This window comes from Miniopterus natalensis, chromosome 1, assembly GCF_054644295.1.
Source record: "Miniopterus natalensis isolate mMinNat1 chromosome 1, mMinNat1.hap1, whole genome shotgun sequence".
NCBI lineage: Eukaryota > Metazoa > Chordata > Mammalia > Chiroptera > Miniopteridae > Miniopterus > Miniopterus natalensis.
In genome coordinates this window covers 59088628-59106873 of record NC_142081.1, presented here as the reverse complement: position 1 = coordinate 59106873, position 18246 = coordinate 59088628, and the positions used below count along the sequence as shown (strand labels likewise).

General features: G+C 40.8%; 1 protein-coding gene across 2 annotated transcripts; it reads right to left on the bottom strand.

The window, feature by feature from the left end:
- Positions 1-1527: 1527 nt before the first annotated feature.
- On the bottom strand, positions 1528-17997 carry NDUFAF1 (NADH:ubiquinone oxidoreductase complex assembly factor 1). Of its 2 annotated transcripts, none has more exons than XM_087822223.1 (5): positions 17962-17997; positions 14302-14950; positions 10003-10188; positions 2903-2977; positions 1528-2392 (listed from the first exon to the last, which is right to left on the bottom strand). In XM_087822223.1, the coding sequence occupies exons 2-5, from the start codon at positions 14872-14874 to the stop codon at positions 2243-2245; spliced, it is 984 nt and encodes a 327-aa protein (XP_087678349.1). In that variant the 5' UTR covers positions 14875-14950; positions 17962-17997; the 3' UTR covers positions 1528-2242. The 2 variants fall into 2 exon arrangements, with proteins under 2 accessions (XP_087678349.1, XP_016075933.1); XM_016220447.2 differs by lacking the exon at positions 17962-17997 and adding an exon at positions 17724-17947.
- Positions 17998-18246: the final 249 nt, after the last annotated feature.

Sequence of the window (18246 nt, the reverse complement as noted above, 5' to 3'; positions counted from 1 at the left end):
ATGTAATTGTTATCTCACTCATTATAGTCTTAAAAATAAAAACTCTGTAGCTCATTCTAGCTTTGCTTATTTAACAATATACAGGGCCATGTTGAAATTTGAGGATTGCTGCTTTAAGGATTACTGTGCTGTCAGAATTAAATTGTATTCAATTTATGGAAAAACGAGAGTTGCTTAGCATCATATCCATGTTTGTTGCACCTAAGTGGAGCTTCTGAGTTTCGTACTGCTTCAGATTTTCATAAATAAAATTTTTTTCTCATGGTGGTAGATTCATTCTTTGTAAACATAATTGGCTTCCAAGATTTAGTTGAACAGCTAAGATTAACAAGTTTGTGCTCTTCATGCATCGTTTCCTGACCACTCACTCCCACCCCAAGAAGAAAAGCCTATGGCCTCCTCTTCTATTTTCACATATACAAATCCACAGAACATGACATACTCCTGGGAGCTTAATAAACTTAGATTTTGCTATCAAGAGGCAGAGATCAGATCGATCAAGAAAGTTTAGGGTAGCTGTCAAATACACTGATGCTGAAAAAGTAAAATTATACAACTACCTTAAAAAACAGTTTAGTAGTTTCTTTAAAAAGTTAAATGCACATCTACCATGTGACCCAGCAATTCTACATCTAGTATATATACCCAAGAGAAATGAAAACACATGCCCACACAAAAACTTATACGAAAATGTTTATAGCAGTATTATCTGAAGTAACCAAAGAGTGGAGAAAAGCCTGGTCTGAGTGGCTCAGTGGTTGAGCATCGACCCATGAACCAAGAGGTCATGGTTCTATTCCTGGTCAGGGCAGATGCCTGGGTTGGGGGCTTGATCCTCAGTGGGGCGTGCAGGTGGCAGCTGATCAATGACTCTCTCATTATTGATGTTTTTATCTCTCTCTCTCTCAAATCAATAAAACATTTTTTTAAAAATGGAGAAAATAACTCTCCATCAATTGATTAAAAAAATTATGCGCTTAAAAAGGAACCAAGTACTGATAACATGCTACAACATGGATGAACCTCAAAGACATTATGCCAAGTGAAAAGAAGCCAGACACAAAAGATCACACATTATGTGATTCTATTTATATGAAATATCCAAAGAAGATAAGCATCGAGAAAGTAGATTAGTAGTTACCAGGGGCTGGGGGTGGGGATGGACAGTGACTACAAAGGGACATTGGGGTTTCTTTTTAGGCCAATGGAAATTTTCTAAAATTACCTTGTGGTAAAGATTGCACAATTCTGTAAATATACTAAAAACCATTGACTTGTACATTTAAGACAGGCAAACTCTGTGGCCGTGGCTGGGTAGCTCAGTTGGTTAGAGTGTTGTCCTCATATACCAAGGTTGCAGGTTCAATCCCTGGTCAGGGCACAAGCAAGAATCAACCAATGAGCCCAGCTGGGCGTGGTTCAGCAGTTGAGCATCAACCTAGGATCCTGGAGATTGCAGTTTGATTCCTGGTGAGGGCACATGCCCAGGTTGCAGTAGGGGGCGTGCAGGAGACAGCTGATCAATGACTCTATCATCATTGATGTTTCTCTCTCTCTCTCTCCCTCCCTCTCCTTTCCTCTCTCTGAAATCAATAAAGATATTAAGACAAAAAACACAGGTATGTTACCCACACACTCAAATATTCACAGGTCTACCAGAAGGGGGCACTCACCATCTGGTGCATTCAAGAGATATGCAGGTACCTTGATCTTGGACTTCTCAGCCCCAAAAATTGTGAGAAGTAAATGTATGTTGTTTAAGCCACTTGGTCTATGGTAATTTGTTATAGCAGCCCTAGCAGACTAAGACAGTAGGTATGTCTTTTCTCTGTGACTTCAATAGTATCAATATTTTTTAGCAGTCTCCCTTCCTCAAAGATGGGTTGGAAAACAGAAGAAACCTATAAGGAATAGAGTGGTAGAAGTCCATCAACAGTCATCTCAGAGACTTCTTGCTTTGGAAACCATGCAGGAATTGTTTCTAATAGGAATCATTCTAACCAAAAAGTTATTTACATAGTATCTCTGCATCAGTATAGTACTTGTATTCTCTAAGTTAAGGTACAGTTTAGAACCTGGTTTCCCTCTATAAGGTCCCTCTTAGGAGCAGCATTTAGCTTTGTCTTAGGGAATATATACCAGCCACTGATCAGATGCCATTAATGAAATACTTTATTTTGTCTCTGAATCATCATGGATACTATTACCCTTAGTTTAGTAATACAAAACTACCACATGACCTCTATTTTAAAAGTCTTGGGTTAAGCTCTGGAGAATTTTCATAAGCAAATTCTTCTGTGTGGGCTGGATCAGTTAACACTCCAATAAAATCTATTTCCAGGTAGAATGGACCATCCACTTTATCAGCCAGGGTGAATCCAATAGAAGAGATCTAAATTTAAAATAGAGAAATTGATCAAAATTGCATACTGATGTTGCTAGAGTTTTAAAATTCCATGGATTACTATAGCTGGGTCCTTATACTCTCAGCCCTGAGCAAATATACCATAGTTCTCACATGCTGTAGCAAATTATAAGAGGGAATACTGGGCTGCTTTTCTTTCCACATTCTACGTCCTTTCCTTCTCCTTTAATGTAGTGCCACTTAAGAGTAGTGAGGACAACAAGGGTGTCTAGTGCAGGTTTCTGAAGCTCTCCTGAACTCTTAATACTGTTCTCTTTAAAGCTAAAATAAAATGAAGACCATAATGAAATTCTCCAGGATGGGGGTTTGGCTCAAAGGATAGATCTGTGTCAACATCTGTCCGGGTATTACAGGGGTAGCCTTGAGTAGGAATTTCCATCTTTTATTTGCCAGCCTTCAAAAATGGACTGAACTCATCCTCAGGAGTTCTGTTTCCCTAAAGAGAACATAGTTCTGAATAAAAGAGGAAAATGTTACCTTGTCAAGCAAAAGCTGGAACTGGGCATCCCGGATTCTTCCTTGATTAGAGAAGAAAAATTTGGAGAAAGGAATCTGAAAAAAGAAACCATTTACTTCATAGCTGAAATGTAAGTAACTGAGGCATTTATATGTTATTGCAATGATAAAAGAATAATAGTTTAATTCTAAAATTATATATGCAGTTATGACAAGTGGCTAGTCATTTGGATCACAGATATATAACTAAAAAAAGATTAAACAACTCAATAGAAAAATGGGGGTGGAGAGAAACAGGACACTTGTACACTGTAGTAGGAGTGCAAATTATTACAACTCTTTCAGATGGCAGCTGGCAGTTGTGGTAGGCAGATTCTAAAATGGCCCCCAAGACATCCAACTTCTAGTGTACACACACCTTCTTTGAGGTATTTGAACACTAATCTCAGCGTTGCTATGAAGGAACTTTTATATAAGGAAGATTATTCTGTATAAGGCCTGACTTAATCACTTGATCCCATCAAAGGGACTGACTGGTGACAGATTAGAAGCTTGAAGGGATTCAATGGGGTGGGAGGGATATTCCACTGCTTTGAAGATGGAGGCAACTAAATGGCAAGGAATTCAGGCACCTTCTAGGAGCTAAGAGTGGCTCCTAGCTAACAGCCAGTAAAGAAAGAAGGACAGCAGCCCTGCAATCACAGGAACTAAATTTAGCTAATAACCAGAATGAGCTTGGAAGATTCTTCCTCAGAGCCTTTGGAAAGGAATACAGACAGCCCAGCTAACATGTTGAGTACAGCCTTATAGGATCCTGAGCATTGAACGCAGATCTACTGTGTCCCAACTTACGACCTACAGAATTATGAGCTAATAAATGTGTTTTTGAAACTGCTAAGTTTATAGTAAGTTTGTGTGTGTGTGTGTGTTTAAATATATCCTTATTACTTTCAGAGAGAGGAAGGGAGAGGGGGAGAGAGAGAAACACCAATGATGAGAGTCATTGATAAGATGCCTCCTGCACACCCCCTACTGGGGATCGAGCCCGCAACCTGGGCATGTGCCCTGACCAGGAATCAAACCACAATCACCAGGATCCTAGGTTGATGCTCAACCACTGAGCCACACCCGGCTGGTCTATGGTAAGTTTTTTATGTAGCAATAGAAAGCTGACAGCACTGTCTAACAAAATCTGAAATGCCATAACTTTGACCTACCAATTTCACATTTAGTAATTTATATTTCAGATAAACTCTGATAAATACATAAAGACATAGCTTTTTCTAATAGCAAAAGAGAAGAATACCTTCACAATATATTATTAGTCAAAAAGTAAGATACAAATATACAGATTTTTCAAAAAAAATTAGCCTGGAAAAAAATAAAGCTAAGAAGGAACATTAAATCTAAAGCTTGCATAAAAAAGAAAAGGATAGAGAGAGACCACAAGGTCATGGCGTAAGTAACCACAGTACCCACACCACCTCTCACCACTACATCAAAATTACAACTAAAATACAGAACAACCATCATTCAGAACCTCCTGAAATCTAGCTGAACAGAAGTCCTACAACTAGGGAACTAAAGAAGCACATTGAGACTGGTAGAGGGGCAGAGACATGGGTTAGAATCTGAGCTGAATCACGAAGAGACACGGGCGCAGCCCACATCCTGGGGTTGAAAAGTGGGAGGAATATCTCAGCGGTGGAGGTTTCCCGGAGAAATGAGCGGTCCCAGCCCAGGGTCCCAGTGCTGGGAACAGAAGTCCCCCACAACTTGTGGCTGTAAAAACCAGCGGGGATTGGGGCTGAGGGATGCAGAGGCTGTTGGAATCCCAGGCAGCTCCTCTTAAACGGCCTGCACACAGATTTACTCAGACACGATCCCTCAGAGCTCCAGTGCTGGGCAGCAGCTTCAAAGGAACCTGGGACATTTGGGGAGGAACTAACTTGCCTGGAATCAGAAAGAGAGCTGGAGGGGGCAGCTTTCTCCCAGACAAAAGAGCTTGCAGAGGCCATTGTTTCTTTGACAAGCCCTTACCCCACAGAGCTGGCAGGCAGGCACCATATCTGAATCTCCATCAACCTGACTCATACCTTTCACCCTGCCCTGGTAATTCCAGGAGACCCCACCCCTCCCTACTCATCCAGGCCATTTCCAGTGGCTTTTCTATGCAAGTGTCCTCTCAAGCCTCATGCTTAGGACTTCCCTAAAATCTCTCAATCAAGTAGCAGCTGGCCCCAGGCCTGGCATTCATGGCAGCCTGCATTGGTTCATAGGTTTCCCTCTCCTGGACACCTCCAAGCCCAGCACAAGCAGCAGCCATATACGAATTGCTGTGTAGCTCATGCTGGGTGGCCCGGGGCAGGGCATAGGCAGAGGCTGCACCTCCTAGGACCCCCAGAGACAGTGCACCTGGTGGTCAGCTTAGACCATGCTGGATTACAACCCTACCACATCCATGAGTGACACACTCAAGGGGCACACTTGGTGAGCACCAAAGCCCCACTGAAGCAAATCCTGCTCCATAGGGGTGTCTCCAGCACAGCAGCTTTTCGTCTGTAGTTGCAGCTGGTCCTCACAGCCGATTGGCCTGGGGGTCAATTCCTCCCAGTGACACCAATAGCAACCAAGGCTTAACTACAACAGGACAGTGCACACAACCCACACGGGAGTACCTAGAAGGCCCAGCTCAGGTGACTGGGGAGATTGAGCCACTGGGCCCTACAGGATTCCTACCACACAAAGCCACTCTACCAATTCCAGGAGACACAGCAGCTCTTCCTAATACATAGAAACAAACATCTGGAAGCAGCCAAAATGTGGAGGCAAAGAAACATGTCACAAAGGAAAGAACAGAAGAAATCTCCAGAAAAAGAAGTAAATGAAATGGAAGCAAGCAAACTACCAGGTACAGAGTTCAAAACAATGGTTATAAGGATACTCAAGGGTCTTAGTAAGACTATTAAAGAAACTAGTGAAATCATCAATAACACAATAAAGAACCAGTGAGAAAGGAAGGCTACACAAACTGAAATGAAGAATAATTTACAGGGAATCAACAGGAGAGTAGAGGACGCTGAGAATCAAATCAGCAATTTGGAATATGAGGAAGCAAAAAACATCCAACCAGAAGAGCAAAAAGATAAAAGAATCCAGAAATATGAAAACAGTGTAAGGGGTTTCTGGGACAACTTCAAGATGCCCAATATTCTTATTATGGGGATGCCAGAAAGAGGAGAAAGAGAGCAAGAAATTGAAAACCTATTTGAAGAAATATAACAGAAAACTTCCTCTACCTGGTGAAAGAAATAGACTTACAAGTCCACGATGCACAGACAGTCACAAACATGAGGAAACCAAAGAGGCCCACACCAAGACATATCACAATTAAAATGCCAAAGGTTAAAGAGAGGATCTTAAAAGCAGCAAGAGAAAAGCAGTTACCTACAAGGGAGCACCCACATGACAGCTGATTTCTCAACAGAAACTTTGCAGATCAGAAGGGAGTGGCAAGAAATATTCAGAGTAATTAAAAGCAAGAACCTACAACAAACATTACCCAGCAAAACTATCATTTAGAACTGAAGGTCGGATAAAGAGGTTCACAGATTAGAAAAGGCTAAAGGAATTCATCATCACCAAACCAGTACTACATAAATGTTGAAGGGTCTTCTCTAAGAAACTAATGAACAAAAGAAACTAACAAACACAATAGACCCAGAGACACTGAAGCAAGCAACAGACTGTTGTATCTCAAAGGGAGAAGGAATGGGGGGTGGGGAGGTGGGAAGAGATTAACCGAAGAAGTTATATGCATATATGCATAACCCATGGACACAGACAATAATGGGGTGAAGGCCTGGGGAGGAGGTGGGAGAGGTGGAAGGGGTCAATGGGGGGGGGGGAATGGGACACTTGTAATACTTTCAAAAATAAAGATAAATTTTAAAAAAAAAAGGAAAACAAAGTCACAGAGATTTACCTATAATTCAGGCAGAGTAAAAATGAGATTCACTGGGTGTCACAAGCATTTTCAAGAACTGATTAAAGGGATAACAGGGTAACAAAATTCTATCACTCAATACAAAATTTTCCTACCAGAATAAAAATAAAATAAGTAAAAAAGAAAAGGATAAATAGTTGTTTTTTTCTCTACAGGTGACAGTTAACTAATATACATAATATTCCTCTATCTTTTCTCTCTGTCACCAGAGTAAATATTTGCATATCTCACTTCTGTTTACTAAAGAATTATTAATGAGGAAGTGAACAGCAATTAGTAACATTTAATTTTTTTAAATCCCTAACACTTCCCCTAATAATTTTTTTTTTTAATGTATCTTTATTGATTTCAGATAAAGGAAAGGAGAGGGAGAGAGAGATAGAAACATCAATGATGAGAGAGTCATTGATCGAGCCTGCAACCCGGGCATGTGCCCTGACCGGGAATCGAACCTGGATCGCCTGGATGCCAGGTTGATGCTCAACCGCTGAGCCACACCTGGCCGGGCTCCCCTAATAATTTAAAGAGAACTGTTGGAAACAATTATTATTTCTAGCCAAAGATTAGGGCCACATGTGTTTTTGGGAAAGAATAATCATTAACAATTACATAGCAGTGATAATGGAGAATAATTTGGCAATGTACATCAAAGAACTTTAAAATGTACATATTATTTATTCTAGGAATTTTATTTCCAGGAATATAAGACAATAATTAAGGATGTCTACTTCAGAGTTTGATATAATTGTGAAAAACTCAAAAACAATCTAAATTATAACAACAGGAGATTAAATTGTGTTCTATTATGTAATAAAAGATGCATTTATTTAAAATTATGTAGAAATATATTTCAACAGAAAGTTGTATACAAAATTCAGTTCAGTGTACAATATATGTTATAAAACAGCATTGGCACAGTACCATTTTTTTAAATGTTTGTATTAAAACCAGGGTTGCAGGCTTGATCCCCAGTAGAGGCTGTGCAGGAGGCAGCCAATTAATGTTTCTCCCTCTCCCTCCCTCTCTCTAAAATCAATAAAAACATATTTAAAAAATTTTAATAAAATTAAAATAGTATTTTATTTCTCGGTAGTGGTAACAAGATATTTTTTCCTTTTCTGAATTTTCCAAATTTTCTATAATGAAATACTTGTTTTGTTTATTAATTATATATTACTTATATACAGGTGTTACATATATAATAATTTTTTGGTTATATATCTGTATTAGTGCACAAATATGTTTCAAGCACCTACTATATGCTAGGCACAGTTTTGGGTGCAGGGAAAACAGCTATGAACCATACAGACAAGGTCCCTGCTCTGAGAATTTACAGAATTTATGTTCCAGGGTAGCAGGGTAGAGAGTGACAATAAACAAAGAAACAAGTAAATGAACAAAATTGTTTTACTTCACAGTAAGTTCTACTGATGAAAAAATTAAACAGGGTGATATTATTGAGAGTGACTTGGTTAGAGGGTGCAACTCTAGCTAGAGGGACCAGGAAAGGTCTCTGTGAGGCAACTCTCGAGCTGAGAGGTGAATGATACAAAAGAGGAAACCGGTGTAGATATGAGGGGAAAAGCATACCAGGAGATACAACACAAAGGGCAAAAGGTCTGAGATAGCCCAGCCGGTGTGGCTCAGCACTTGAGCATCGACCTATGATCCTGAAGATTGAGATTCAATTCCCGGGCAGGGCACATGCCCAGGTTGCAGGCTCAGTCCCCAATAGGGGATGTGCAGGAGGCAGCCAATCAATGACTCTCATCATTGATGTTTTTGTCTCTCTCTCCCTCTCCCTTCCTCTCTCTGAAATCAATAAAGACATATTTAAGAAAAAAAAGGTCTGAAATAGAATTGAGATTGTTGAGTTTGAATTGAGATTGTTGAGTTAGACACAGAAAAGGGGCCAGTGTGGAGGAAGGAGGTAGGAGGGGAGACTGGAGATGAAGACAGGTCTGATATTGGAGGCCCGGTAGGCCATGTTAAGGAATTTAGACTTCATTCTAACTGTAAGTGGAAATCACTGGAGGATTTTAAGCATGTGAGAGATATAATCTGAGCTACACTTTAAAAAGTTCACTCTGGTTGCTGTGTGGAGAGTGGATTTTAAGGGGGCAAGAGGACAAAGGGAAATCGATAAAGCTGCTGCTGCAGTAATCCAAAAGCCTGGACTAGGATGAGAGTGGAAGAGATGGCTAGAAATGTCAGATTCTGGATGTATTCTAGAAGTAGACATGACAGAATTTACTAATAGGTTGGATGTGGGGTGAGGGAGAAAGGAATCCAGGATAAGCATTAGGTTTAAGTATAAGTAAAATACTTTCTTTTGAGTTTAAGGATTAAAAACCTCCACTAGTCAGGAGACAGGAATAGGCACTTGATTTAATCCTCTCTGAATTTCCACTTATTTTCCTCCTGGTTAACGTCGTTTACCTTCTCAAAGCTCTTCTCACTTACAAAATAAGGCTGCCTTATACTACCAAGAAATAAAAATTTTGATGTCTATAAAGTATGAAGTATTTATTCCTCTTAAGGAAGCCTCTCTACTAAGCTAGGGACACTAGCTTAGTAGGGACACCAGCTTAGTAGAGTTGCCTTAAAGAAAGGACACAGCAGAAACGTAAAAAGAAACATCTACTTAGGCACAAAGCAGAGATGTGCCCATGACTTAACATGCACCTGCCCATATCCTTATCAAAAATATTTTCTGGTTAATAAGATAACATTTATATTAATCAAAGAAAAAATCAATTATGTAAATCTTGCCCCCAGGTCCTCTTCCTTCTTTCCTTTCCCACACCTTCCAAGGGGAACTAATAAGAAAACAAAACCCGCCCAGCCCGGCATGGCTCAGCGGTTGAGCGTCGGCCTAGGATCCAGGCGATCAAGGTTTGATTCCCGGTCAGGGCACATGCCCGGGTTGCGGGCTCAATCAATGACTCTCTCATCATTGATGTTTCTATCTCTCTCTCCCTCTCCTTTCCTCTCTCTGAAATCAATGTAGCTATATTTAAAAAAAAAAGAAAACAAAACAAAACCAAAAAAACTACAGTGTCATCATGATCTCAAAAGACCTAATTTCATATACAGTAAAGACTTGTGCTGTTACCTTGACCTCCTGCCAGTAGGGCCCACCACGGGTGAACATGAAGTAACTGTACATCTGATTCTTCCTCTGAACCAAATCTGTGTCCTCTCTGATATTCACCATCCAAGGCCGACCATCTCCACGGACACGGAGATACAGAGTGTTGAACTGAGACCAATCATAAGACTTCTTTCTCTCAAAAGCACCCTAGGGTACAGAAAGGAAAGTTAATTTCACCTCATTTTCCACTATTAGCAAAATGTGAGTCATCGCCTTTAGTAGCAACAAAAAGGATCCACTAGCCATTTTTCTTTTTCAGCTCTATCACAGGAGGTAGATAAATCAAGTGATTCTTATTTTAGTACAAAATACTGACATAGTTATATGTTTCTAAGGTAATGTTCAAGACATGATTGGCATAGGACAGTATTTACATGGGGTAGGCACTTACTTGTATCACTGAATGGAAAAGAATTACTGTTATGTACTTTCTTTCCCTGGTCATGAGGAGCAATGGCTTCTGAGTGGGTCATTTAATGACAACTGCCTTCCCATAAATTAGAAAACTATGAAAGAGCTCAAGTTTTAAAATTGATATTTTATAACAACAGCTACCACCTTTTGAAAACTTAAACACTTTGCATGCATAACTTAATCCTCATAACAGCCTATGAAATAGGTACTATTGTACTCCATTTTATAGGTGAAGAAACTGAGCGCTCAACTAATAAGTGATAAGTTCAATACTGTTTAACTCCGAAATCTGTGTTCTTAACAACTACCTATACTGTCTCTCTCTTTCAAAGTGGAATTTGGTATTAATTTCCAAAGGTGTTTATTTATAGCAATCTCAGAGGTAATCTGATTTCAAGAATACAGTGATGAACTATTATTTACTAGGTGTATAACTCTGGACAAGTTACTAAATCTCCCCAAGCCTCAGTTTCCTCATCTGTAAAATTGGGATGATCATACCTTACAATATCGTTGTAAGAGACAAAAGGGATAATGCAAAAAACTAATCAGCACAAGGAATGGCAAGGTACACTTAATAAATGTTATCAACATTTTCTATTACTCCACAGTGCATATCTAGCCATAGAACTATTTCCTACTATGGACTGATCAAATCCATTTTGTGTATTTTCAGTGCCTGGGGGAAAAAAATCTTGCATAATTTGTATGCATAATTTGTTGCCTCTGAAAGAATACCTACCTTTCTTTTTCATTATTATCTGAACAGAGGGAGCCAAATACTATTCCTAACATTTGTTTTTCTCCTTAAAGCAAAATATCCAAGCAAACAACCAGGGCCTGTGGCCAAGGCCAGGCATGGGAACCTGTCCAGGGCAGCCCTGAAACAATACCTGATCGGCAAATTTGCAAAAAGACATATGACCAGTGGCAAGATAAAGGAACTGACCTAAATAATTTTGCAAAATAATTTTCTTACTGGAAACTGTAAGGCTAAAGACAAAAGAAACCATACATAAACACTGTATTCTAGTTGGTAAAGTTGTCTCACAGGGTTACACATTAAAAATCCTGAAGCTGTATATTGGGGTTAATCTAATAAGTAAACGAATGGTAAATGGGGGGGATATGTTTCCCACTGTTACAGAGGGAAGTTACAGAAGCAAGAGGGGGAAGGCAGACTAAATCTCATGGTACTGAATTAGAGTGAGAACATTGGTATGAATTCATATTTAGCATAGTATGAATATAGAAATAATTACAGACATGTGTTTCCACATGTATAGGTTGGTATGTATACATATACTTCCTAGCTATGCCCACCGAGATGTCCTAGACAGAGTGTCAACCCAGTAGCAACAAGCATCCTCACTGCCCAAATATTGGTCTCTAATGACATTCTCCATAAAAAAGGAACAGGGCTCTTTCGAGAAATGGATTATTCTAGGATTGGGACAGGGGAACTAGGACATCTTGTAGAGCCAAAAAGTGCTCAAAAACCAAAGGATGGAGCCCTGGCTAGTGTAGCTCAGTTGGTTGGGCATCATCCCAGGCACAGAAGAGTTGCCAGTTCAATTCCTGGTCAGGGCACATGCCTGCATTATAGGCTGGATACCTGATGGGGGGCAAGTAGGAGGCAGCTGATCAATGTTTCGCTCTCACACTGATGTTTCTCTCCCCGCCCCCTTCCTCTATGAAACTCTATAAAAATATTAAAAAACGAAACAAAACAAAAAAAGGATGGGGGCAGATCAAAGGGACAGGAGCCAACCTGAAAGAGTTCCCAATGGCCAAAGCTAGAACAATTTCAGCAACAAAGTAATAGCACACTATTGGATTATAACCCAAAGTGTGAGTCATACTAAATGAGTAAGTAAATATGATAGAAAAAACAAATCTTTCTTTCTGAAGAATCCCAAGTAATTTATGTATATACTACACCTTCCAGGAGACACAACTTAATCCCACACACTTCCCGTCTTGAAAGTAGGGTGAACCTAGTGACTTGCTTCCAAAGAGCATGGTATAGAAAAAAGAAAAAAAGCCTTGGCCAGTGTGGCTCGATTGGGCATCGTCCGTTCATCAGAGGGTTGCCAATTCGGTTCCCAGTCAGGGCATATGCCTGGGTTGCATGCAGGAGGGAGCCAACCAATGTTGCACTCTCACATGATGTTTTTCTCCCTTCTTCTCTCTCTAAAAATCAATAAACTGCTTTAAAAAGAAAGAAAAAAAGGAACTGAACAATGGAGTAACCCAGCAAACACTACCTTGACCAAGTGATCAAGGCTAACACATCAGTCATAAGTCAGGTTGCTAGCACATACCTTTCTTTCTTTTTTAAAAAAAATATCTTTTTAAATTTACTTTAGAGAGAAAGGGGGAGAAAAAGAGAGAAACGTCTATTTTTGTTGCTCCGCTTATCTATGCATTGATTGGTTGACTCCTGTTGTGTGTCCTGACCTGGGATTGAACCCTCAACCCTGGCGTATCAGGACAATGCTCTAACCAACTGAGCTCCCCAGCCAGGCATTGCATGTACCTTTCATATGATGCAATGAGAAGGATACTTTAACTTTGTGGCATTCTTCCTAAAAGCCCAGAACCCCAGTCTAACCAGGAGAAAAAAACATCAGAAAATCCCAAATTGAGGGTCATTCTACAAAATACCTGACCAGTATTTCTCAAATCCTCATGAAAAATAAGGAAAGACTAAGAAACTCTCACAGACAAGAGGAGAATAAGGAGACATGACAACTAGATGTAGTGTGGGATCCTGGAACAGAAAAATACTGGTGGAAAAACTAGTGAAATCCAAATAGAGTCTGGAATTAGTTAATAGGTATGTACTAATGCTGTTTTCTTAGTTGTGACAAATGTACTACAGCAATGTAAGATTACAACAATTGGAGAAGGTAGGTGAGGGCCATACAGGAACTCTCTGTATTACTTTGCAATTTTTCTGTAAAACTAAAACTACTCTAAAATTAATTTTACTTTAATAAAAATAAATAAAAAGCCACAGGCTGATCCTACCTCCACTCTAAGGAACCCCTAGCCATCACAGGGTCTGTGGTCTACATTAGAGATGTCAATCTCCCCAGATCATCATCAATCGTCTAAACTCTCAAGGCACCTCAAACATAAGAATGAGCGGCTCTGGTCCTAGCCGATTTGGCTCAGTGGTTAGAACATCAGCCTGAGGACTGAAGGGTCCCAGGTTCAATTCCAGCCAAGGGCACATACTTTGGTTGCAGGCACAATCCCTAGCCCTGGTTGGGGCGCACGCTGGAGGCAACCAATCAATGTGTCTTTCTCACATCGATGTTTCTCTCGGTCTCTCTCCCCCTCTTTCATTCTCTCTGAAAAAGCAATGGAAAAAATATCCTCGAGCCCGGCCGGGCGTGGCTCGGTGGTTAAGCGTCGACCTAGGATCCAGGCAATCAGGGTTCGATTCCCGGTCGGGGCACATGCCCGGGTTGCGGGCTACAGCCGATCAATGACTCTCTCATCGTTGATGTTTCTCTCTCTCTCTCTCCCTCTCCCTTCCTCTCTCTGAAATCAATAAAGATATATTAAAAAAAAAAAAAAAAAAAATCCTTGAGTGAAGACAAAAAGTAATAATAATAAAAATAAAAAAAAGAATGCGTCACTTGGGGCCAAAGTGATGCCCAGAAACAAGTAATCCGTCTTCAGGAACCACTTCCCCCTTGTGCTTCAGCTTTACACTTGTGCCTAGTGGTTATTTAACCCCATACAGGTGTTTTCATTTACAGAAACAAAAGCTCTTGGTGTCAATGAAGTTCACCCCAATTCACTAGAAAACTCAGGCTCCTGGGCCTAACCTACCCTTGGAATCTTGGATATCATTGCACAGTACCCGCTGCGACCGCTCTCCCCATCCTGAGGTGCTGCAGAGCTCAGAGTTCCATACAGCAGTGCACTTTGGTTATTCTTGCCCATTTTCAGGAACACTTCACTTCTGCCTCCAATTGTCTTATCCGAAGTCACTATCCACTTATCCAAATCTTCTTTTCCACGGAACTGCCAGACAACTTTGGCTTGTTCCAGCAAGACCTCTTGCAGAGGGCGGCCTTCAGGCCCTATCCAATGATTCACAATCTCATCCTTCAAACGCCTAAAATGGTCCTTTATTTCATCTTTAATTGCTTTATCAAAACTAACTTCAGTCTTCTCCTCAGGAGAAGTTATATCCAAAGCAACTTCTCTCTGGTGATCTTGCAAACCCCCTTCAGTGTTCCTCTGAGAGGAAGCTTTGCCAGAAGTAGCCACTGGTTTCTGAAGACTACTGGAACAATAGTCTGCAAAGTGAGTGCTCAGAAATGGACACGAGGTAACACTTGGCTTCAGGCATTTTCTGAGAATACAAGTGCCATTCAGCAATTTGTGAACCAAAGCCATGGTAAGAAAAAGTCAAAATGTAAATTTCTCCCTAGGCTACCAGAGAAAAAAGCTTCAGCAAATAGCCCAATTCTACCTATAACAGAAGAGACATTGAACAGTTACCAGTGTAGCAAAAAAATACATCACAATTTCAAACTCAACATAGATTACGTATTATGAACTTATTTTCTAATTCTATAAACATTTACCCAAGACTTACTATGAAACTATTGTTTGCACTGTATGTAATGCATCCCACTGTCTTGTGAAAAAAATACCAAAATAAATATAAACACAGGGCCCCTTCATGGAGTTTATGATTAATCAACCCCAAAATAATTCAAGTATGTGTGTCAAAAGATTGTGTCCATTTTATTATTATTATTATTTTTAAATACCTTTATTGATTTCAGAGGGAGGAAAGGAGAGGGAGAGAGATAGAAACATCAATGATGAGAGAGTCATTGATTGGCTGCCTCCTGCACACCCTCGACTGGGGATCAAGCCAGCAACCCGGGCATGTGCCCTGACCAGGAATAGAACCCTGATCGCCTGGATCCTAGGTCGACGCTCAACCGCTGAGCCACACCCGGCCGGGCAAGATTGTGTCCATTTTAAAACAGTTTTATTCTGAATTTTGTTTGCTTGCTTTGTTTTTAGTTTTTGTTTTTTGGCAACTCTGCCGGAACTGGATTTTTAAAGAAATAATTGGTTTCTAAAATAAAGTATTCAACTAATTCACTCCAGGACCTAAGCTAACTGACATGTTAGCAGTCCGTAAAAAGAGGGACTTAAAGGTCCCAGCCAAGTTGGTTGGAGCATCTTTCTCCAAACACCTGCAACACCAAAAGGTTGCAGGTTCAGTTCCTGGTCACAGCACATACCTAAGGTTGTGGGTTCAATCCCCAATTGTGGGTTCAATCCCCAGTTGTGGGTTCAATCCCCAGTTGGGGCACATACGAGGGGAAACCTATTGATGCTTCTCTCCCAGCTGGTGTGGTTCAGCGGCTAAGCAGTTGAGCATCAACCTATGATCCAGGAGATGGCTGTTCAATCCGGATCAGGGCACGTCTGGATTGCAGGCTCGATCCCCAGCAGGGGGTGTGCAGGAGGCAGCCAATCTATGAAATCAATAAAGATAGATGATAGATAGATAGATGATAGATAGATAGATAGATAGATAGATAGATAGATAGATAGATAGATAGACAGATAGATAGATAGATAGATAGATAATGATAGATAGATAGATAATGATAGATAGATAGATAGATAGATAGATAGATAGATAGATAGATAGATAGATAGATAGATAATAGATAGATAGATAGACAGGCAGATAGACAGATAGATATCCATCCATCCATCCATCCTCGGATGAGGATTAAAAAAGAAAAAGGGGAAAAAAAGGGACTTAGAGTGTGCACTGAATATGGAATCAGAAAACTTCGACGTAACACCTGGCTCTGCCCTCTTATTAGGTTCTGAGCATTGTGAATACTGGCAATTTGATATGCTAAGCCTAATAAAGCTGCTTACCCTCAGGTAAAGTAGTTGATCTTTTGAGGTCTCCATTTCCTTGGGGGTAAGGCTGCATTAACAGTTCCCTTACTGCCTTAAGAGATTTTTCTGAAGATCAGATGGAATGATGGCTATATGAGGGGTCTCTAATCCAGTAAGTCTAACAGATCTCCACAATTCTTCATATCTAACAAGCTCTTAGTCCAAGGTTCACACTCTGAGTAACAAGGCTTTGACTATTAGTCATTACTTGAGCTCCTCAAAAGATAGAAACTAAACAACAGTAGCACTAATACCATCATGTTTAAATACTGCTCTTAATATTTTCAAATCACTTTGACATATTATCTCATTTAATGCGTATATGACTCCTGTAAGACAAGGCAGGTAGATATTTCCTTTCTCTAGGAAACAAGATACCAACAGATGAAGTGACTTGCCTAAACTCACATTGCTAACCAGTATGGAAGCTAGAACACTGGACTGAAGTCCTTCCACTCGATGCTGCTGCCTCTCTATATGTAAAGCATTAGCAATATAACTTCTATAGCTCTAGTAAATAACAACTTTGCTCCTAGCAACATTTCATAAGTGCTGCCAGAACCAGGAAGACTAGATAGTCCCCTCTCCTACCTGTTCCAGTTTCCCCTAAAAAGAAATAAACTATGCAATGCCAAACCATGTATGTTAACAGAAATATAAAAATGTACAGAGGCACTCTCCGTCCCAGGAGCACACTAGTGCCTTTCCTTTCCCCCTCTTCTTCCCCCACAGGCATGCATCTCCTAAACTGTAAGCACCACCCCCCCAAGAGACTTGCAACCAGGGAGCAATTGGCAGCAGCAGTTTGTCCCAGGTTAATCCCCTGAACCTGCCTCCAAGTACCCCTTTTCTCTGACTCTCCAGTGAGCTGGGAGTAGCCTGGACTTGGCTCACTTCTTCCCCATAACCTTTCTAAAGAGCAGAAGCAGCCCCGCCTAGTCTCTCTACGTCGCTTCTTGTATGCTAAGCCCTTCTTTGTCTCACTGTCCCCAGCTTTAATAAATGTACCGTCAAAATAAAATTTTAAAAGTACAGAAAATATTTGGGGGGGGGATAAAAGTCTTAGTCTCCTGTAGGATGATGGGATTCTGTGTAACATTCACCCTATTTTCCAAACACTCAGTAGTGTTGTTACTTCTCTAATAATACAACTTTAATTATAAATGTTTTGTTTCATATTTTAACCAATAAAGTCAAATCCGCTAACGGATGATCCCAGCCCGAAGTTGATGACTTTTGACAGCGACATAACCCACGCAACTAAATGGAGCAGGCTTTACAAAGATGATATATCCAGGGCTTACCATGTGCCAAAAGCTGTTCTAAGTGTATTTCCATTGACTCGTCACAACAACTCTGAGAAAGGTACTATTATTATTCCAATTACAGAGATGAGAACATGGAGGTTCCAAGATAAAATTGCCCGAGGTCATACAGCTAGAAAGTGGCAAAACTAACTCTAGAGCCCTGGCGATAAACTCCCAGTCCGAGCGCGGGAGCGGTCCGGGCCATGCTGCGGCGAGGTGGTCCCCCAACCCTCACCTGCTAGGGCTCTATCGCCCACGCACGTCCTGGACAGACAAACCGCCAGCGAAGGCCCCCATGCCCTCCCCGCCAAGCTCAAGAGTGGCTTCCGACGGGTCCCCAGCTTTTCCCCACCGGGTACTCCGCCTTCCCGGTGTAAGTCCAGCTGCTTTCACATCCCGGCGCCAAACCACGAGTTTTGACACTAGAGTTCCGGCCCGGTGCGGAGGCCCCGGAATACTAACGGGGTTCCCAAGCCAGGCGACCCGAGGCTTTGGTTGACTAGCTTTCCGAAAAGCGCGG